The sequence below is a fragment of the Pseudochaenichthys georgianus genome, chromosome 11, assembly GCF_902827115.2.
Source record: "Pseudochaenichthys georgianus chromosome 11, fPseGeo1.2, whole genome shotgun sequence".
Taxonomy (NCBI): domain Eukaryota; kingdom Metazoa; phylum Chordata; class Actinopteri; order Perciformes; family Channichthyidae; genus Pseudochaenichthys; species Pseudochaenichthys georgianus.
In genome coordinates, this window is record NC_047513.1 from 6,786,403 (window position 1) to 6,808,318 (window position 21,916).

General features: G+C 40.2%; 2 protein-coding genes across 2 annotated transcripts; both read left to right on the forward strand.

The window, feature by feature from the left end:
* The first annotated feature begins 9,919 nt into the window (after positions 1-9,919).
* LOC117454698 (zinc finger protein 862-like) lies at positions 9,920-14,231 on the forward strand. The gene is made up of 4 exons (XM_034093828.2): positions 9,920-10,220; positions 12,850-13,585; positions 13,911-14,089; positions 14,170-14,231. The coding sequence occupies exons 1-4, from the start codon at positions 9,920-9,922 to the stop codon at positions 14,205-14,207; spliced, it is 1,254 nt and encodes a 417-aa protein (XP_033949719.2). The 3' UTR covers positions 14,208-14,231.
* Positions 14,232-14,556: 325 nt separating this feature from the next.
* On the forward strand, positions 14,557-15,568 carry LOC117454697 (zinc finger protein 862-like). The gene is made up of 2 exons (XM_034093827.2): positions 14,557-15,287; positions 15,355-15,568. The coding sequence occupies exons 1-2, from the start codon at positions 14,665-14,667 to the stop codon at positions 15,362-15,364; spliced, it is 633 nt and encodes a 210-aa protein (XP_033949718.2). The 5' UTR covers positions 14,557-14,664; the 3' UTR covers positions 15,365-15,568.
* The last annotated feature ends 6,348 nt before the right edge of the window (positions 15,569-21,916 follow it).

A 21,916-nucleotide genomic window follows, 5' to 3' on the forward strand; every position in this document is an offset into this window, starting at 1 on the left:
AGCAGTTCTCAGTGCTCACCGGTCAGATATAAAGCCGGTCCAGCAGTTAAGCCCCTCCCCTTCAGAGAAACACCCTCCTCTCCTGCCTGCGAGGGAGCAACGACCGGAGATCCCTTTGCTCTGATCACAGGATGCCAGGAATTCCTGCAGATTTCCTGACCATTGTGCTCTTAGACAATAACAAGCATGCAGATTGATCCTGTCTTACTGTACCACAGGTCAGCATATTTGCTCAACTGACAATCATTCAAACAAAGCTCACATAATGAGTGAATAATAAAGATTATTCTGTCCAAATACAGGAGTCTTAAACGCTCTTTGTGTGTTATTGGATTGATTATTGTTCCTTTACAAACTGAAAGTGAGCAGAGATGCTAATCATCCTTCTCAAACCTGCCGGGTTGTGACATGCAGAACAGGATGCCTCGTGATTACAGAGAGCCTTGTCTTTGTGTGCGGACGACCCTCAGGTTTGGCAGGTTTTCAAGTGAGAGAAGCAAAACAGGACGGGGAGGGAGCGGTGGGCTTTGAAACCTTAATACAAATCCATTGCGTAACATAAAAAACAAGCTGTACTGCGAAGACATGTTCCCGAAACCAGATGCAGACCCATGTGTCATGTTGAAATATTGACGTTGTTCAATTACTAAGGTGCAAGTGCAGGTGGAATCATTTTGTCCAGGTGGCTTCAAATTCCACTTGATCAAGCGTGAGAATGCTTCCTATTCATGACTGAAAAGAGTAGACGTCATCAGTTAAAAAAAAAATGATTTACGCTGTTTCAAATGCTTTCAAATGATGAGTTTGTGTTTCTATCAAATGAAATAGACCCATAGTATCTGTATTGAAAATGGCTGGATTTATCAGAAAATATCAGTTGTGCAACAGACAGTTTACATTTATGTCAAAAAGTCATAAATAATTATAGTTACATGAGATGATTCATGTGTCCCCTGAGGGGAAAAGTGGGTGGATTACACAACCCAAAGGTCAATCAAGCCAACACTTGTATGACTACCAAATGCATTATCTCACCTGTGGAGACATATAAGCTGACATTTAAATTTCTCCAACAGAATCTTCAAACTCCAGGTGCTATTGTTCAAGTGGGGCGAGGTGACACACAACCTCCTAAAGCAGCAACACGCCTTTGTGACTTGGAACCAGATTGATACATTCTTCAGGGGCCACAGCAGGGCAAGTCCCACCCTCAGGGCAAGTCCCACCCCAAGCAATGAGTACAAGAAGCCTTTTTCTTACTGACACAAAAACCACACCTGTGCCGCTTTATCGGCACAGGTCAATTCATGTTTATTGAAACAAGCTGTAATGGTTAACAAGAAATACACATGCTTGTAAAGACAAAGCATGTGTGACTAAATGTAATTTATTGACAGTTACTTAAAAGCAATTACTTACAGCATGTTCCTCTTGATGTCAACGTGTAAACAGCAGTCTGGTTTAAAAATTTCATTTCTGTTTAACAGCATGTAATGAGAAACAAGTGCTCAAGTACCATGTGTTAAGAGTGAGGGAATAATTCTGTCTTTACTCCTAGATATTTAACCTTATTGCCTGTTGACGTTAATAACCCAGCCTGATAGGGGGGTTTACGACTGTGACAACGCTGGCTGTCTAAGCTCCACAGATGTGAGAGACATCTCTTGTGTCTCCTCCAGATGTTTACGCCTCCCCCAATAAAACTCTCTGTAAACTAGGTCTATCGAGAGATAGGCTGATCAGAATTGACATGACAACCCAGCCGTGCAGTCAGAACCTTTTGCTGCTGTGACTTGTGATATGAATTCTCCGGCCGTATCCTTGTAATAAACATCAGTGTTTGACATCAAAGCTCCAACTCTCCTCGTGTCTCTCTGAGTCCTGACTCTCCATTGCTGCAGAAGTTTCCCTTACATTAAGTATATAGGATTAAGAGACAGAATGGAACAGAATGGGCACAGAACGTTCCATCAAGTACAGTTTTGAGGTAGTTGTGATTTACTTAAGTATTTCGTTTTCATGCAACTTAATAAAGGACATATTTATTTATTTATTATCTGACAGCCTTAGTTACTTTGCATAAACCTTTTACATAATAAACGTATACATCTTTATGTAAGCCTTTCTAAGTAAATACATAACTGCTGCTTAATGCATAAATACTTATTATTGTTTTCATTTGTATTATATTATTAAATCCTGAAATGTGCCAGTCTGTATATTAAGTATATTTCTGGACACATGGGGGCAGCAGAGATAATCTATGAACACGACACTGACATATTATCATCTTGTAAAGTTGACCTATAACCTGTCTATTCACACATCAGCAGGCAAAAGGAAGCTATCTTGAAGCTGGCAAGAAGCAAGGGAGAGATTCTTTTCCGTGACATGCGAGTGAAGATATTTCCTGATATTACTCCGGATGTTGCCAGGAAGAGAGCCCTATTCAATGACGTCAGGATGAAGCTGCGCAAGGCTGAGGTGAGGCATGGGCTATTGTTCCCCGCAACGCTCATCGTAACCTTCAATGGACAAACCAAACTTTATCGGGACTGTAGTGAAGCTGAGCATTTCTATAAAACAGTGATAAGCCCGGTTTCAGTTCAAACCAGAAATGAAGGTGGGAAATGACTGATTGACATCACCAGATAGATGGTATGATTATACATATAGGAGAAGAAATTAATTGTATTATGAAAATGGAAATTGTTGCAGTTTTGGTGATCTCCACAATTGTTTTATTTTCTTGTGGGCCAATATTCACTGGTCTATGAGTTATCTACTCATTTATTTGAAGTTATTTACTTCATCATCTGCGAGTATGAATTTATGTTTATTAGATTTTGAATAGAGACAAATTTCAACTTGTCTCTATTGTTGTTTATTCTTCCTAAAATGTAATTGTGATGTATTGATTAGATCTAGTGTTGCGAGACATTACCATGAATATATTTCATACTATTATTTAAAATGTTCGGGAGCTACCGTGAAGCTCGTCTAATCGAGCGAGTGAGTATGCACATTTATAGCAATCTATGTGCAGATAAATGTTGGGTTATGTATGTGATGGTGTGTGTGGTTGAAATTGTGTTACATGTATGTTTTAGTTCAGCTCTCATTTTGATAGGAAGTGAAAAAGAGATAACATTTAAATTGCCATCTTAATGTTGAATAAGTTACCAAGTAAAGGGTTTAAATTGGCTCACATCAATATATGTAGTTTAAGAAATAAAGTGTCTGAGATAGAGGAAATATTATCATGTGGTATTAATTTGTTAGCAATATCTGAAACTCACTTAGATGACACATTTAATGACGCTGCTGTGGATATTGATGGATATAGAATATTTAGAAAGGACAGGAATGCAGATGGAGGTGGGGTGGCAGTATACATTCAAAAGCAAATACCAGCTAAAGTGAGATATGATTTGATGTCTGCTGATATTGAAGTACTTTGGTTGCAAATTAATTTACCTCACTTGAAACCTTTGTTGGTAGGATGTTGTTACAGACCTCCAAATGCAAACTTAATTTATTTAGACAAATTATGTGAAATGTTAGACAAAGTTTGTGATCTTGACAGAGAGATTTATTTTATCGGAGATTTAAATATTGACTGGAATATGTTGCACTGTGCCCTTAAAAACAAGCTTCAGACAATAATTAATACATGTAACTTGGTACAAATGGTGACTAAACCTACTAGGATATGCATCAAGAAAGATGGGTCAAAAAGTGCAACTTGTATTGATCATATATTTACTAATTTTAGCCATGTATGTTCTCAGGCAATATCAATTCCAGTAGGGTGTTCTGATCATAATTTAATAATTATCGTGAGAAAGACAAAGGTGCCAAAAGCTGGACCAAAAGTCATTGTGAGGAGATCAATGAAATATTTTAGTGAAGAGTCATTTATCCAGGATGTTCAAATGATATGTTGGAAACATGTTTTTGAGAAAGTCGATCCAGATGATGCTCTTGATGTCTTCAATTTGTTATTCATGCAGGTGATTGATAAACATGCTCCACTTAGAAAACAGACTGTAAGGAACTTTAGAGCACCCTGGTTAGATGAGGAATTAAGGGATCTAATGAAACAAAGAGATGATGCAAAAAATGTAGCTCTCTCATCAAGTTATGAGTCAGACGGGCACATTTATAGAAGGTTAAGGAATTATGTTACAGCATTAAATAAAAAGAAAAAACAGTTGTATTATGGAAATAAAATTAAAGAGATAAAGGATGACAAGAAAAAACTGTGGAGCTTAGTGAATGGCATGATGGGCCGTAAGCCAAAATCCACCTCAACATATCTTGAGGTGGATGGGACATTTTTGACGAAACCAGTACAAATTGCTAATCATCTGAATGATTATTTTCTTGATAAAGTAAAACATTTGAGGATAAATATGAATCAAACTATAAATAGTAACTCCACATTTCTAATACAGGATTTAATTATGAAAAATAAGAAGTGTACATTTAAAATAGAAAAAGTGACAATTACAGATGTTGAATGTCTACTAGGTAAATGTAATGATAAACCACCAGGAGTGGATAATTTAGTTGGTACATTTCTTAGATATGTTGCTAATTTTGTTGCAGAGCCCATCTGTCATATTATAAATTTGAGTATTGATAAATGTATTTGCCCACAGGCATGGAAAATAGCAAAAATTATTCCACTTGCAAAAAATCCAGCTGGACCATTTTCTGGTACAAATAGCCGTCCAATAAGTTTATTACCAGCATTAGCAAAGATAATGGAGAGAATAATTTTCAATCAAATACAAAAATACTTTGAAGGTAACAAACTTAATACTGTGTATCAACATGCTTATAGACCTGGCCATTCCACATGCACCGCTTTAACACAAATGACAGATGACTGGAAGGGCGAACTAGATAATAGGAAGTTAGTGGGTGCAGTACTACTCGATTTTAGTTCTGCTTTTGATGTCATTGACCATTCTTTGTTGTTACACAAGCTGGAACAATATGGTTTTCATTTGGAAACGCTGAAGTGGTTAGAAAGTTACCTGACAAATCGAAGTCAAACTGTTTTTTTTTAATGGAAGTCTCTCAAAGATGAAAAAAGTCACCTGTGGAGTACCTCAGGGTAGTTGTTTGGGACCACTTTTATTTTCTATTTTTACAAATGACCTACCATTAGTGTTAGAAAAAGCTAAAATTGTAATGTATGCAGATGACTCAACAATATATTATGCAGCATCAACTACAAGAGAGTTGACAAATGTTATGAATAAAGATCTACTACTGATATCAGAGTGGGTCATAAATAATAAGTTGGTACTTAATGCGGGAAAAACAAAATCGTTATTAATAGGATCAAATCATCAGTTAAAAGGTGAACCAAAATTGCAACTACATTTAAACCATATTGAAATTGAACAGGTCAAGGAGACAAAATTGCTAGGTATAACCCTGGATCATAAATTATCTTGGTCTAAACAAATTGATAATGTTGTATGTAAAATGGGAAGGGGTGTGTCACTTGTAAAAAGAATTGTAAAATATTTGCCTATGGATGTCAGTAGACAAGTTTTGGATGCTTTGGTTCTGTCGCAGCTTGATTATTGTTTGGTTATATGGTCTAGTGCTGCTGAAAAAGATTTAAACAAACTACAAGTAGCACAAAATAAGGCAGCACGATGTGCACTGCAGTGCTCCTACAGAACCAGAGTCACTGAAATGCTGGAGACACTGAAATGGTTAACTGTCAGACAGAGGTCAACTTATATTTTATTGAATTTTGTCAGAAATATTACAGTGACTCACTCACCAGATATATTATCACAAAGATTTATAGCGCAATATGCACAACATAACTATCAAACACGACATACAATAGAAGGAAGGTTTGTATTACCTAAATCTAAATCAAATATGGGACAGAAAACAGTCATGTACAGAGCCATGATCAGCTGGAACTCTGCACCGGTTCACATCATTCAGGAAAATTCTCAAGTACATTTCAAATGGTTGCTAAAAAATTATTTAAGTATTACAAAGTAAATTTGAACTGTGCCTGTGGCTATGTATGCATATATTATTATGTACACTTATTTGTATTTACTTTTGTTTGGCCTTAGGATGGCGATAATTGAATGACCATTTTAGTTTCACTTCATTTCACTGTAAATAGCATGAAATTATGAGCTGTTTTGTTTTGTTTTAATTTTGTTGTATGTTTATGTATGTTTTGAGTGTGTGAGGACCCCAGGAAGAATAGCCAATGCTCATGCTAGTGCTAATGGGGATCCTAATAAAGACATAAAGACAAAGCATGTTAGCATTAATGCTGGCCTTGCTTGTGATCACTTGACCTAAACGTCTAATTAACACTCTCCTTTTAGCTCTGTTTCGTCTTCAAAAATATTGATAATAGTTTTAAAGGTCCCATGTCATGGCCATTTCTACTGATCATAGTTCCATTGTTGAGGTCCACTAGAATATATTTACATTGTTCAATGTTCCAAACTCACATTGGTTTCTCATACAGCATCTCTGTATAGTATGTGTATTCACTCTCTGTCCTACACGCCTTGTTGGAGCTCCTGCCCCCCCCCCCTCTCCCTATGAGCCCACTGTGCTCTGATTGGTCAGCTCGCCCACTCTGTTCTGATGAGTCCACCACCGTTACAGCGGAACATCAGTGATTATGTTTTACAATGGCGTTTGTAAGCAACCAGAAAATGACACCAATAACGACAAACAGATGAGAGTGCTGCGTGGGGTCTGGGTGCCGTGTTGGTGGGACGTTGCGGGGCTCGAGGAGCGGACAGTGTGAGCTGGATTACTGGTGTCGTTTCCTGGTTGCTGCGCGGAGCACCGCAGAGCTCAGGCTGAGTGAGTGTGTGTGCGGTCTTAGTGACGTCAATAGGCCCCGGAAGAAAAAAATGGATAAAGAAAAATGTCCAATGAGGCGTTCTGGGGCAGCAGAGACAGGTCTTTTCTGTGTTCGAGTTTTACTCGCTAGGGTTTGTGACTCTGCAGACCATTTACATGCAGAAAAAGCTGCATAACAAACAAGGGGAAGGCCGGGTAATAACCAGAAAAGCATGTCATGGGACCTATAGTATATTTATATATATATAGTAGGGCTGTCAGTCGATTAAAATATTTAATCGCGATTAATCGCATGATTGTCCATAGTTAATCGCACATTTTTTATCTGTTCTAAATGTACCTTAGAGGAATATTTTTCAAGTTTTTAATACTCTTATCAACATATGAGTGGACAAATATGCTTTATGCTAATGTTTATTATCATTTGAACAATGACAAATATTCTCATGAATATTAAACACAACAACCTCTGAACATTACAAATATTCGCCTCAATTCAACCTGGAACCTCTCTCATACAATACAAATGGTGTGTGTGTGTGTGTGCGTGTGTGTGTGTGTGTGTGTGTGTGTGTGTGTGTGTGTGTGTGTGTGTGTGTGTGTGTGTGTGTGTGTGTGTGTGTGTGTGTGTGTGTGTGTGTGTGTGTGTGTGTGTGTGTGTGTGTGTGTGATCGTTGGAGCTATGTGCAACTCAAGGCATATGCTCGAACGGGAGCTGCCTGGACGCTGCAATCATGTTGCTGCAATCATGAGTGTGCTGACTTCTCGTACAATGTCCCACTGTCTGGCTTCCTGCATCAAGTCAAGTGCTCGGCGCAGTTGTGTGGCTAGAGCGCTCCTCTGTTTTCATTTAAACAGCTCCTTATATCCGTTAGCGCAGCTAGCTAGCACCAGATGCTAACAACAACAATGGCCGCGTTCACACTGCGGTACGGTAATGCACGTAAGGTCTCTCTCTCGCTCGCTCGGGCCACACAAACACACACCCTCCCGGTCCTCCCGATGGCCAGTCGGTGCCTGCCGGTGAGCGTGGAAGTGTGGTCTGCCGCAAGCGGGCAGCAGGAGCGGGGCTGTCAGCATCAGTTTGTAGATGGTATTTTAAACTCGATGCGCTCTGAAACTACGGGGCGGCCGAGGAAAAAAAATACACATGCGTTAATCGCGTTAAAATAATTAGTGGCGTTAATTTTTGTTTGCGTTAACGCGTTATTAACGCGTTATTAACGCGTTAACTTGACAGCCCTAATATATAGTATATTTCACTTCTGTTTCTCAGTTATAGCTATTTTCTTTTAAAAAGGAACCATTTTGCAATGAGGTAGAGCCTTTCACTTTTCTTCAAAGCACTTACTAGTTAATGCATGTTAGAGAAGCACTAAGAGTTAACTTGATCTGAAATGTCTTCCACCACTTTCAGTGCCACTGCCTAGCAGCCTTACCTCGTATCCTTTTTATTCTTTGTATATCTGGCGTGGGTCAGAAATTATTTTTGTATACAACTTAATGGAAAAAACCAGTCTACAGCCATGCTAGCCATGCTCTGAAATGCTCATGTCAGTGTGATAACAAGCTCAGAATATCAATGTTAACATGCTTATACTACGCAGGTAATGATGTAGAAAGCCTGAATTAGTAATAAGGTCCAAGCCAATCATCCATTATATTGCCTTGTTAGTTCTTTAGCTGAGATGTGTGTGCACTGTGCAACTGACGAAAATGTGAAATGCTAACATTAGCATGCTAACCACCTCAGGATGTAAATGGCAACGTGCTAACACTAACCAAGGTAAACATGTAGAAAGCCTAAATAAGTCATTAGGGCACAGCCAATCATTTAGGCCATGCCTAGCTCTTAGTTCTTCAGCAGAGAAGTGTGTGCTAACTATCTCTCTGTGGGCCTGAACTTACCATTCACAGTACACTTTTCTGATCAAAAACATTTGTATTATGTTTCTACAGTGCTAGCCGAGGTTTTAGGTTATAACTTAGCATCTATTGGGACTGCTAATTGATGTCATCAAGAGCCATTGAGTCTACCTTTTGTAGTCAGCCTCTCAGAATGTTTATCATTTCTTTGTCTCTTAACATTCCTATAATCATTTGTTTTTTTATTGTTGATATTGTTTTGTTCTTTATTTTTGTTGTGAGAATCACTTTGCAATTGTGTAAGTGCTATATAAATAGTTATACTAATATTATTGTTGTTACCATCATTACTATTAATAATAATAATAATAATTATTAATAATGTTTTCTTTGTTTTCTTTATTCATCGCTGCAGAAAGGATCATGCCAGCCCACATCAAACACCTGATCAAGAGCTTGTGAATCTTCAGGAAGAAAAGATGAGAACACCAAAGTTCCAGTTTCCTGTACATGGAACCATGCCTGTCCTATGTTCCACAGTCCGTTCTGGACCCCATGACTCGGACACTAGTTCTACCAAGGCTTATTGGAGGTAAGAGTGGTAGGAGAGGAGTGGAGTTATCTTTGTATTTAGGCTGCAAGTCGACAAAGGTGATCAAATGCTGATGCTAATAATGATCCGATTAATTTGATATTGATTGTCTGCCAATACCGAATCCTGATCCGATTCTTCTATTTCCCAGATAATACAGCTGCACCGTGTACACTAGCTCTATTTGTTTTTGCCATTGTAATTCACCATAAGCAATTGTTGACTGTAACGTCTATGCCAACCAACTGTAATTTGTAATGTATTTGACCATACTTTAACGGTCAAGTTCTGGCAACCACAGCAGCCCAATTGTTAACGTAAATGTGAAGTTATATATCACACAGGCTCCGCCCTCTACTGGACTCTATCGGTACTACTCTCTACCATGCTATGCGAGCATTCACCTACTGAGTTGCATAAACGTAGCCGGCTAATCGGGGTGGGCCTACCTGGATTCGCGCGCAGGCCCACAGTATAAAGTGGCTACGCCTCAGGACTGCCATCCTTTTTCTCTTCAGCGAGCGAGCAACAACTGACAGAGAAAGTAAAACGTTTGAAAGAAGAAGAAAGAGTTATCATACCTTCATGGAGTCGCCACTTCTAGAGACCCGGGCCTGTCCTTCCTGCCCTGGCTTAATAGCGGGCGCCGATCCCCACCACCTCTGCTTCGAGTGTTTGGGGGACCAGGATATGGCCGAGGCGGTGCCATTCACGTTCGCCATTCCAGCGGGGCGGATGGCTCCGTTTGCCTTGGAGGAGGATGACGAGGACTTCTCATTGTCAGGCACTTCCGGGTCCGGTGTCCATGGAAGTCCACCGCCCAGGTCTGTACTTCCCCCTAGGTCAGTGGTCGCCAACCAGTCGATCGCGATCAAGTGTGGTGCGGGTAAATCGCGGACCGTTAAAAAAAAATTAACAAAAGAAATAAAAATAAAATAATAATGTTTGAAAAGAACGTTTTTAGATGTAAACCTATCATCCACCACCCCGTTAGCAGGTGCGACTTGATTGACGTATATTTGAGACACCTCAATAATATAATACATTAACCGTGCTTTACGTGAACCTCATCATGACACAAGAGAGGACGGCAGGACTGCAGTTTCCCGTGTTCAGTGAATGCAACAGAGGCAAGTCACCAGACCAATCAGAGAGTTGCATGGAAATACACGTGTGCTTGTGTCATTCAAGCTCGGCTCTGTGTGTGTGTGGCAATAGCGCATTTAGTGTGATAGAGAGGGAGAGATGGAGAGAGGGAGGGAGAGAGAGAGGGACCGGTGCTAGCGGGGACCGTGATGTTAGCATCTGGTTAGCTAGCTGCACTAACGGACATAAGGAGCTGTTTCCACAACAAGCTGGAGGAGAGTCCTCCCCTGTCAGACTGAGGGGCTCAGGTGAGCAAAGGACTATTTCCGCGGCACACCTTCATATGATCATTATAGTTATACAAACAATAAGAGAATAAATGAAATACAGGTATGACATACTATATGACAGTAAAACAAGAATACAGTTTAAAAGGGGAGTGATTTGTAAAATATCCATAAAGAAAAAGAAAATCTGTTTATAGTTCTGTTTCATATGGGTGTTGAGAGAGGTATCCATAGATCTATTCATGTTGCTCTCAAAGTACACCAGATTGATGCTTTCAACTTCAATATTTAAAAAAAAATCTTCCCGGGGGAGCATCCCCCCGGACCCCCCTAGAGGAGGTGAGGTCCGCCCCCCACTCATACAAAATAGCACTTTACCCCTGCCTATATGCTGTGAGCTGATTATGGAGCTTTCATTGTAACAGTAATTCAGATGCAATTAGCCTATATAAAAGGCCTCAAATTGGAAGCACTGCCTCGGCCGTCTTTTTCACTCAATTCTGCAATAGGTAGATCTCGCCTTTCACCTAGGCCAAGGTCGGTGATGTTGGGCTTAAAAAGGTTGGTGACCACTGGGTGTGTTGGGTGTCTCGATCATTGCTCTTCTGCAAGATGCCCCCACCTCACCGGATCAGAGCAATTATTTGGCCGCAGCATCGGCCAAATTAAAAGCTTGGTTTACGGTGTGGCCGTCGCGGCTTGCCGTCGCGGCTTGCCGTCGCGGCTTGCCGTCGCGGCTTGCCGTGTGATGTCCCTGGGGGATCACGCCGCATGGTACTTTCCAAAAATACCGCGATGATCTCCTGGGAGCCCCCGTGAATACGGAAGGGCTCTTTGGATCGATTTCCTTGGTCACGTGGATGAGGAGAAGTCGCAGCTTGGCGTATGCTGCTTCTTGCTCATCCTCAGAGGACAGAACACTGTCCCACACTCGCTGCCCCGCTGTAAACTCCAGTAAAGGAAGCAGCAGGTGGGCACGCGCACGTGAGTGGAATACACCGCAGAAAGTGCTGTCAAAGCACTGTGCGGGTTCAAGAGACGCTATTGCCGGCGTGCTGTTGTCAGAAAACACACCTTGCCTGTATAATAGCTCCGATGAATGCGTTTCACCGTTGAATGTGAAACACAGCGTTAATACGAAGGTGCGCGGCCCCCGTGAGAGTGGCCGTGGTGCGTTCATGGACCTCTGCAGAAGAACACTGGGTTACGTATTGTAACCCTAGTTCAAGAGCAGGGGTGCCCAACCAGTCGATCGCGAGATGTGTCTAAAAATAGAACAACAATATTCTGTTTTATCGTTAATGTCAGTGTGCGAAAAAGTGCACGTCCCACCGTCCGGGACGGGTTATTCACAACATTGGACAAGTAGATTTTTAAATTGACTTGTCCAATGGACAAGTGACGTTTTTCGCCGCTATTTATTGACAAATTATTGATAAATTCAGCTTACAAAAGGCATAACTCATTCGCAAATTGTCCGTGTCCGCCGTTGTTGTTTGCAACCGCTTTACGTTTTTTTACTCACTTACGTCGTGTCGTAAAACTGTGTGAAAATGTAAAATACGATGGCGAAGAAGAAGGTTCTAGTGGCCCCAAGAGGGCAACAAAAGATTTCTTTCTTTTCTAAGAAGGTTTGTACACATCATTCTCACAGTTGTAAAATGGTGTGTTACATTAACAAGGAAGATAATTGAAATAAATGATGTCCGAAAATAGTGGATTAAGTGCTTGAAAGGGGACTTTTATTAATCCATTACATTACATTTAGCTGACACTTTTATCCAAAGCGATTTACAATCCCTGTGGGGAAATTCAGTAGGCCTAGTTCAAACAGCAACAGGGTAAGGGTGAAAAACAGGACAGCACAGATTCACACAGGTTCATCAAATCAAAAATAAAAATAATGAAAAACTATTAAATAAGAAATTAATAAAAAAAATAATAAAAAAGGGGTAGACCTATGTAAAATACTTTTTTCTTTTAAAAGGGGGGGATTGAAAGGGGCTCTTTATGTACCAAGGGGCTTGAAAGGGGCATATCAAATTATTTCAGAAAAAAACCCCAAAAAATGCAGAAAGGTTTGTGGGGAGTCTACGAGTACCTAACATTCATGTTGACAAAAATCTATAATTTGTCTGCAAGAACAGGAGTCTGAACAACAGCCTGAACATGCTGAAACGAGTCCTCAGAAAGTCCCAGAGTGTGAGCAGAACGATGGCCCCCCCAGTCACGAGAAAGTCTCTGCTAAAAGGCCATGTTCCGTTATCTCACCAATGGCTGGTCCATCTAAAAAGGCCAAGAGTGACATCGCCCTGACACCCAAGAGGAAAAGAACATTCATTGAGACTTGGAAAACCCAGTTTCCATGGGTAAGATGTGTGGACGACATCATGTTCTGTGAGGTCTGCAGAGAATATCCATCCATTGCTGACCACAGCAGTAAACTGTACGAGGGTGTCACAGGGTCAAAACGCATTGAGACACTTCAGTCACACGAGTCCAGCAAATATCACCTTCTCTGCATTCAAAGGAAAGAGGTCACAGAGAAAGGCACAGGGCCAATGTTTGTGGCTCTCAAGAAGCAGGCAGAAAATATGGACGACCAACTGAAACCCATGTTCAACACTGCGTTTTATGTCGCCAAACAAAAGTTGCCTTTCCGTTCATTTGAGGGCCTCATCGAACTTCAAGAGAAGAATGGCATTAAAATGCCTACACAGTACCGGAACGATAAGGGGTGCAAGGCATTTGTGCAGGCCATTGCAGAAGTCGAGAAGGACAGAGTTTCTGAAGACCTCAAGGCTTCAAGATTCTTCGCTCTGATGGGAGATGGATCCACGGATATATCTGTGACAGAACAGGAGAATGTATATGTTAGGTAATTATTATTTTGAATTCTTTTGTAAGTCTTATTTAAGTTACATTTTATCTCCAAAAGGGCCTTTTGTTTATGAGTAATTAATTCACAATCATTTTATTGATGAATTTTATTAGTTTCAATTTTCAGTTAACTTAAAAGTTTTTAACAGGTAAAGTATATACATAAATTGTTTAAAGCGAATGAAGGTGAAGTTGCTTTTTAGTGTTCTTAGTCTTAAAAAAAGGTGAAGGCAACACTGGTGTGGGAAGGTTTATATAAGATAATCATTTAAAAAAATGTTATTGCACTTTATTGATGTACTTTATTTATTTTCTATCTTCAGGTATGTCAAAGATGGACTTCCAGCGACAGAGTTCATTGACATCATGGCTGTAAAGTCAGCTGATGCTAATGGTGTTCTGGCAGCTCTCCTCGAGGCACTACATCATGTCGACCTAACAGATGGAGACATAAAGAAGAAAATAATAGGCTGCACATTTGATGGTGCCAGCGTTAACCAAGGTGCCAAGGGAGGAGTTATTGTGAAGTTGCGGGAATTGTTGGGGCATGTACTAATTTCGATTTGGTGTGCTCCACATAAGCTGGAGCTGTCGCTCCTAGATGCCACCAAAGCCACTGACTTCATTGACATCGTAGAGAAAGGAGTGGACCCCATCTACAGATTCTACTATGGATCTGGTAAACGTAGGAGGGAGGTGAATGCCATATCAGCCATTATAGACGAGGATCCTGTCTATTTCTCAGCACCCTGTGGCACTAGGTGGATGGCGTCAAGACTCCGGGCATACAAGGCTGTAATAAAAAATTACAACTCCGTCATCCTACACATGGAAGAGGCTTCAAACAGAAAAACAGACGAAGGAGCTAAGTGTGTGGGGTACTTGAAGGTACTGAAGTCTGCAAAGTTTGTTGATGGGCTCCACTTTATGATAGATGTCTTGGAAGTGTTGGCCAACGTGAGTCTGGCATTCCAGAGTAATGATCTGTTCATTTCTGATGTTGATGTAAAGTTGTGTGAGGCCAGGATCAAGTTGGAAGGCCTTAAGCATAATAGAGGTGATGTCTACACTGCCTACATGGCAACCTGCAAGGATGGCAAGTTTGACAGTAAGAACAATGGACACATCACTTCACTGAAAGGAACAGGTATTCCAGAAACAGTGAAGAATTCCTTCTTGGAGAATTGTGTGAAGTTCCTAGAGAAGAGATTTTCCTTCCTGAAGGATACCCCTTTCAGTGATTTCCATGTTCTTGACCCCAGGAACGTCCCAAGATCAGATGCACAACTAGCTACATATGGTGATGTTCAGGTTATGAACATGGTGACCCACTTCGAGTCCGTTCTCAGTGAGGAGGAGGTAACCAACATCCCTAGACAGTGGCCAGCTCTCAAGGCCAGACTGAAGTACAGGCAGAGGCAGCCCGCCAAGGAGGTCATAAGTGACCTTCTCACTGAGAACCACCCAGATGTGAAGGACGTCCTGGTTCTGGTGTACATGATGGTCACCCTTTCTCCCTCCTCTGCTGCCGTGGAGCGTGGATTTTCCCTCATGAACCTCATAAAAACATCCAGAAAATCCCAGATGACCAATGAAACTCTGGGGTCACTCATGAGGGTCAGCCACATCACCACCACAGTGGCAGAGTTTGACCCAGAGCCAGCCATCCAGAAATGGAAAACATCTGCTAAGACCAAGAGGTATGTCAAAGCTGCCCCAAAGCCTGCTGCAGTGAACAGCAACTTACCTGTGCCTGTTGCCCCATAGCTCGGTGTGAGGAGAACCAGTGGAGTGCTGCCCCACAGTTCGGGAGACAGCTGCAGTGAACAGCAACTTACCTGTGCCTGTTGCCATACCTTTCTGCTAGCATGTCTACTAGTCCCACAGAGGAGAAAACATTATATTGTTAGTACTTAGTTGTTTTATCTTATTATTTTATATCTGTCATTCATTTGATGTGCCTTGATGGTAGAAGTTCAGAAACCAGACACTGTGAACAATATGAACAAATAAACAATAAAATGTTACCTACAGTAACCTAGATTCTTGTGTGCTTTATGTTGATATGTAATCATATTTAAAATAGGTGCAGCAATGCATGCACAAAGTATAGATATGGACAAGTGAAAAATGTATTCGGACAAGTACATTTCCAAACTCACTTGTCCATGGACAAGTACTCTCTAAAAACTTTTTCTCACACTGAATGTCCTATAACTAGGGTGACCAGATGTCCCGCTTTGCGCGGGACTGCACAGCATTTTCACGACTTTTGGTGCGTCCCGCAAATTGAGACGATGTCCCGCATATTTCGTTTTGATTGGCTAAAACGCTTTTCTTTAAAATCAGATTCATCCAATGGCTGTTGAGAAAGCAGGGAAGGCTATCATCAGGGGGCTGTGTTTGCTGTCAATCAAACTGTAACACACGGCAGGTCCTGGTCAAGTGTTAACCAATGAGAGTAACTCACTCACTCACACACACCCCCCACCCCGCCAAACAACAACAACGAACGCAGGCGACGCAGCAGGTTATGGAAAATGGAGGAAACTGAAACTACAGCTAAGAAGAAAAGAAGATGCACATACAACAAAGACTGGGAAGACACTTACCCGTGGGTGAAGCCAGTGCAGGGCGACTCTCAGAGAGTTTTTTGCAATCTTTGCAAGAGTAATTTTTAAATTTCACATGGCAGTGAATACGACGTCAAAAGACACAGAGAATGCGATTCTCACAAGAAACGTGTCGCTCAAAAAGAGACATCCCACTCTATGGAGACATTCCTACTCAAACCAAAAAATGATGGCCACTCAGACAAGGTAACAACATCAGAAATAACCAGTGTTTACCATACAGTGCAACACTCCCATTCATACCGGTCAACTGACTGGTAACAAGCTAGCGCCGACCATTTTTCCAGACTCTGAGATAGTAAAGAAAATGTCATGTGGTCGTACAAAAGCAGCGTCCATAATAACAGATGTGCTTGCCCCTGCCTCTGTGGAGAGATGTTTGACAGAGTCAAAGACACCAGTGGTTCTAGGTGACAAAATAGCCCACACACTGTGTGGGGGCCCACCTTCTGCTGCTGTGATGGACAAAACTGAAAGCTATTTTATTTTATGTATTATTATGTTTCTGTTCCCTCCTGGCCAGTGTTGGTTTTATTGTATCTATTAATTTATGTTGTGCCTACTTATACAGGTAATACACTAGTTGAATTAAGAAGATGCATTTCTAAACACTTGAAGTGAATAATGCCTGCTGCCTTGGTTAGCCTTAGTTTACTTTTCTTTATTAAAAAACTGCATTTTAACTTCACTTTCTGTTCTGTTGTTATATATTTGTTACGGTTTTTTTTTTCCGGGGGTTGGGGGGTGCTGTTGAGAGGGTGTCCCACACAACCATACTCCTTGTCCCACATTTGGTTTGTTGGGATCTGGTCACCCTACCTATAACATAATCTTCCTGTGCCAGAATAATTGCCATTGCCATGGCAACACAATGCTCACCATGAAACACGGTTTTCTCATAACTTCAGTGAAAATGCTCCAAACGGCCCAAAATTTCACAGGTTTGGTAACGATGCAGCCATCAACACATCTAAGCGTATTATGGGATGATATCAAATGTCGTTGGCATGGCGACAGATCCTTCGCCATCAAGTTAGTTAAAAGGTGTGCAGTTCAAATATTCTGCTGCTTTTCCAAGCCTTTTTACTTTCTTTTCTTCTCTCATCACACATTCAAGCCCCCAGTGTTCATGTATCATTTCAATCTAAATTCTTCACTTTCTTCTTACACATTACATTTCAGCATAGCAGTTTAGCGTCAGCTTTTCAGCATAAAGCATTCCCACTAGCAATTTCCTCAGGAATTGCATTCTCTAGTTAGATTTACTGTTTCAGTAACTGTTCTGGTCACTGGTGTTAGTACGGGGGATTTTTCTTAGACACTTTATTTCATTTATTTAATAAGTCAGCCTACTGAATATTTGCTGTTTTGGAGTTGCATGTTTGCCTATTTAGTTAATAGGCTATATTTTGAACTTCCTTTTGTAGGCTTTTTCAGTGATTCCTGATCAACATATTGTTTATTGTCAGAGCACAAACACTCCTACAGATTGAAAATTTGACTTATTGTGATATTTGGAATAAAATCCTTTCCCCTACTCCAAAACCAAAATATAACCAGTCTGTACATTAATAAAGACACACTGTTTTTTAAACAATTACCATGCATACAAATACAACAAGAAACCATATAATACAAACATTTGAAAAAAACAGCTTCCTATTGTGCAAATAAAGGAGCATTTCTAAAAAGGATGGATGAGTATTTTCAAAGTCCTGTATTTTGTGTGTACTTAACACTCCTCATATGTCTGTCATTGCCTACTTATAAAAGAGTATTTCTTCCTTTAGCTCTCCCATTGTTGGAGCTCCTGCAGGATATTGCTCTGTGTTCTCAGCCTGAAACTATGCTCCATGGCAGGAATGTCCTTCCTTGTCAGTGCCGCACCCAGCTCACTGCTGAGAGCCCCGACTGCCTCACCTCATTAATCTCTTTCCAGCATTCTTTAGAATCATCACAACGTAAAATGCCAAGATTATGACTTTTTATTGACAACAACATTTCCTTGCCAAGCTCTCCAGTGATTGCATGCAAACTGTCTCTTACCTTATCCTTGCCCTAACTGCCACTTTAATTCTAACCACCATCAATAACCTGAAACTTACCCTTGGGCCAGATATGATCAAATGCCAATCATCGTGACTAAACTCAGACTTCATAAAACATTACAAATTCAACCTGATTGTGCTTGTCATTAGAAAAGATTGCTGCTTCCTGTCCATGCAGGAATGTTTTTTATATGTAATGTTATTTATTAAATATTGTTTTTTCTGTGGTCATGCTCTAAAAACGTTCTGATGGAGAGGAGTTTGTGTAGCTTCTGTCTCTGGCAACAGAAATCCTCTGCTCTGTTGGACCTGCACCCTGGGCTGGCCTCCTTCCAGGTCTGATAAACCATCAAGCAAGCCCCCAGGCAAAGACATAGGCTGAAGTCGAATAGTCCATTTAGCTTAGGAACCTTCCTAACGGAGTGAAATGACCCGGAAGTCCTTCAGTGGTAGCCATGATAAGTGCCGTTTGAATTCTCTAGAATGATGAGAATGATAGGAAAGGAGGTTTCAAACTTCCTTTATAACCTCCTTTAGCTTAGGAACCACTGGACCTCCCTCACCCAGAGCTATTTAATAGATTTCTATTAAATGGCTCTGCCCTCACCGAAAGGAGAGGAGAAAATGCTGCCCCACAATGCCTTGCAGCCGCAGCATTTGCCGTCACTCAACAGTCGGCCGTTCACGGAAACAAACGATTATGACGGAGAAATTATATCATGAAAGTTACGGTGCTTATTAAGCATTTTAAAACTTATGTGGTAAGTTGCCAAAGTGCTTTGTTTTGAATGTTCATCAGTATTATAATCAAAAAGAGAAATATGAACATTAGTTTTGACTGAAATGATCAAATAAAGTCAACATTTCAGTCTTTACTGAGCTGTGTGGGGTTTGTTCAACTTTTAAAAGATGTTTGAATGGTGATATACACAGTGATAGATGTTAAGGACTAACGTTTATAATAAATACATCTGTATTGATTTTAAGATCTTTAGTTCATACAATCATACGTATTGGGATCATTTGTATTAATGTGGACCGGAGGGAGAGGGTGACGAGCAGAAGTTTCACTTTAATTTTTTATTTCAATTCCAACTTTGGTCATGAAGAATATGTTTCTCTGTTGTCCACGTTCAGAAAGCAAAGCAGCAGCATCAGAGCACGGTGCAGAGTCTCTAGATGAGCTCACAGTAGTCCCTCCTTCTTATTAAACATCCATGTTGTAGTCCGCTGTATAGAAAACTGTGGTTTCCATAGTTTCCCCACAGCAGCAGACGCACACAATGACCCGCTGGCGCATCATAAACACGTCGGATAGTGAAAGTGCATTCGGATTCTCTAAAGTACCGCAGTCTCTTCTCCTAAGTCCTTTTGAATTCTCCTGTCCACTATCCCTTAACCCCGTGACGTTTCACTCAGAGGTCAAGGAATAGGAGATATGGTTAGAACCTGATTTTTAAACTATCTGACCGCAACCATAGCCTTGCCTTGTAATATTGGATACCGTTTCCTGTTTCTGGACTGACTTCCTGTTTACCATAGCCCACCTGTTTCTGGCAAGTAAACACTGTGTTTTTCTCTCCCTCCTGTGTCTTTGTGGTGTGTTTGAGTCCTGTTTACTGTCGTTTCAGCTGATTATTACTGATGGTAATCAATGTGAAAAAGAAAAACTTCAAATTGTTGTATATTATATTATAGTATGTTGAAAGAATCATAATATAGCATGATGAAAATATGAAAATATTCAAAGAATGAGGTGTCCAAGTTACAATAGTAATGTGTAGTATGACAAAAATATAAAAAAGTTACCTAAAGGTATGTTACAATTTTTGAAAAAAAAAGTCACAAGATAATATGTTTACCAAATAATTAAATAATATTTTCACAACTAATTGTATTGAAGTATTGAAAAGAATCATAGTATAGTATTTTGAAGAATGTGAAAACAGTCATAGTAAGGTATGCTGAAAATAATAAACAATTCAGATTATAGTATAGTATAAATTCAGAATTTAAATAAAATGTCATGTTATAATATGTTTTAAATGTCAGATAAAATAATATAGTATAGTATTTCATAAATGAAAAAAAACATCATGGTAAAGTATGTCAAAAATATCATTAAAATGTCACAGAATAGTAGGTAGAACATTTTAATAAAACTTCATAGTATAGTGTAGAGGTCGCCAACAACATTTGTCCAAGGGCCAAAATTAATCCAAGAGACACTTTCGGGGGCCAGCGATTTTTTTATAGCAGTTGTTGACCGGGTTGGGGGGGGGGTTCTAGTGGAGCACGCTCATGTACTGTCAACTCCCCGGAGCCTCGCAGTGGGGCATACTCATGGATGTTTATGTTTATGCGCTGCGTCAAGTCTGTCAAAGTGTCATACGTGTAATGATCGTATGATTTGAAATGTAAAAATGCACAATGCAAAGTATAAAATGCAACCAAATGAAACGGCCTACTCTCGTATAGTAACTCGTAAAAAAGTAAAAGTAAAGTAAAATAGAGGACCCGATACTAAAATCTGTAAGCGCTTATTATCTGTTGACTGTTGAATGACTTTGATTGGGCAACATGTCTTCAAACAAGGGCATGTGCTGCATTCCAGGACCGCACAGGACAAGTTTTATTAGCCGTGTTATCTCCGGCACACCCAGCCTCTCTTTTCGGAGATGCTTATTGACACGTCAAAATGCTCAACTGTTGTTTTCTCCAGCTTATCTCCCCACCCTGATGGTGTTCAGACATAAAGCATTAATTTTGAAGGAATACTTCAACATTCTGGGGATCACGCTTACTCTCCTTTTGCTAATAGAGTTATAGTTAGTTATTGGAAGAATAAAAATGCTCATGTAATATTGTTGTATGTACTTCATACATCACACCTGTGCAGTGATGCATGTTTCGCATCAATAAGCGTGCATTTGGATCTTTATTATAATCAACTTACGAAATAAAGAACATTTTAAAAATATTTAGATTCAATCTGCAAAAATAGTCAAAATGACACATTTGTATATGTATTGTTCTTCTCCAGTTTCTTTTTTACTGCTAATTCAATATTATTTCAGCACGTCTTGAGATTGCTTATTTTCACAGAGTTTTAAGGGAGCTGTAGGTGTTCATCTCTAACACCCTGCAGACGCTTTCCCTCTCTGGTCAGCATGATGTGAAGTCGAGGCCGAAGCTCTCAGACCGGCAACATTAAAGCGGCCATAGAAATGTGGAATTTGAACCCGAGCATCAGCGGTGAAAATTAAAGCGTTTGCATATTTTATGCATGGTTTGATGTCTAGAAGTGAAATTGGATGTGACATATCAGGTGTGTTCTAAAACAAGCACTGTTCAAAAGAGATTATGCAAATCTTGTCAGGTTCCATGGAACCTGCTCATTATAACAATCACTGCCTTTTCCACAACAATGCACCACAATGCTAAACCGCTTGGCCCTTAGTGGCTGCCTCAAATAACCTTTTATGTCGTTAACAATATGTTTAATATTTTTACATTAAAGGCGACCTATCATGCAAAATGCACTTTTTTATATCTTTTATACATAAATATGTGTCCCCGGTGCGTCAGGGAACTCACCAAGTGTCAGAAATAATAAAAGGAACTCACTTTGTGGTAAACCTGTGAGAG

What these genes read in the sequence shown, in the direction of transcription:
- LOC117454697 (XM_034093827.2), top strand. Translation starts at nt 14,665, where the DNA reads ATGGCAACCTGCAAGGATGGCAAGTTTGACAGTAAGAACAATGGACAC.
- LOC117454698 (XM_034093828.2), top strand. Translation starts at nt 9,920, where the DNA reads ATGGAGTCGCCACTTCTAGAGACCCGGGCCTGTCCTTCCTGCCCTGGC. An exon ending in CAGGAGAATGTATATGTTAG is followed by an intron (nt 13,586 to 13,910) that starts GTAATTATTATT and finishes TTCTATCTTCAG; the next exon opens with GTATGTCAAAGATGGACTTC. An exon ending in TGGTGCCAGCGTTAACCAAG is followed by an intron (nt 14,090 to 14,169) that starts GTGCCAAGGGAG and finishes GCTCCACATAAG; the next exon opens with CTGGAGCTGTCGCTCCTAGA.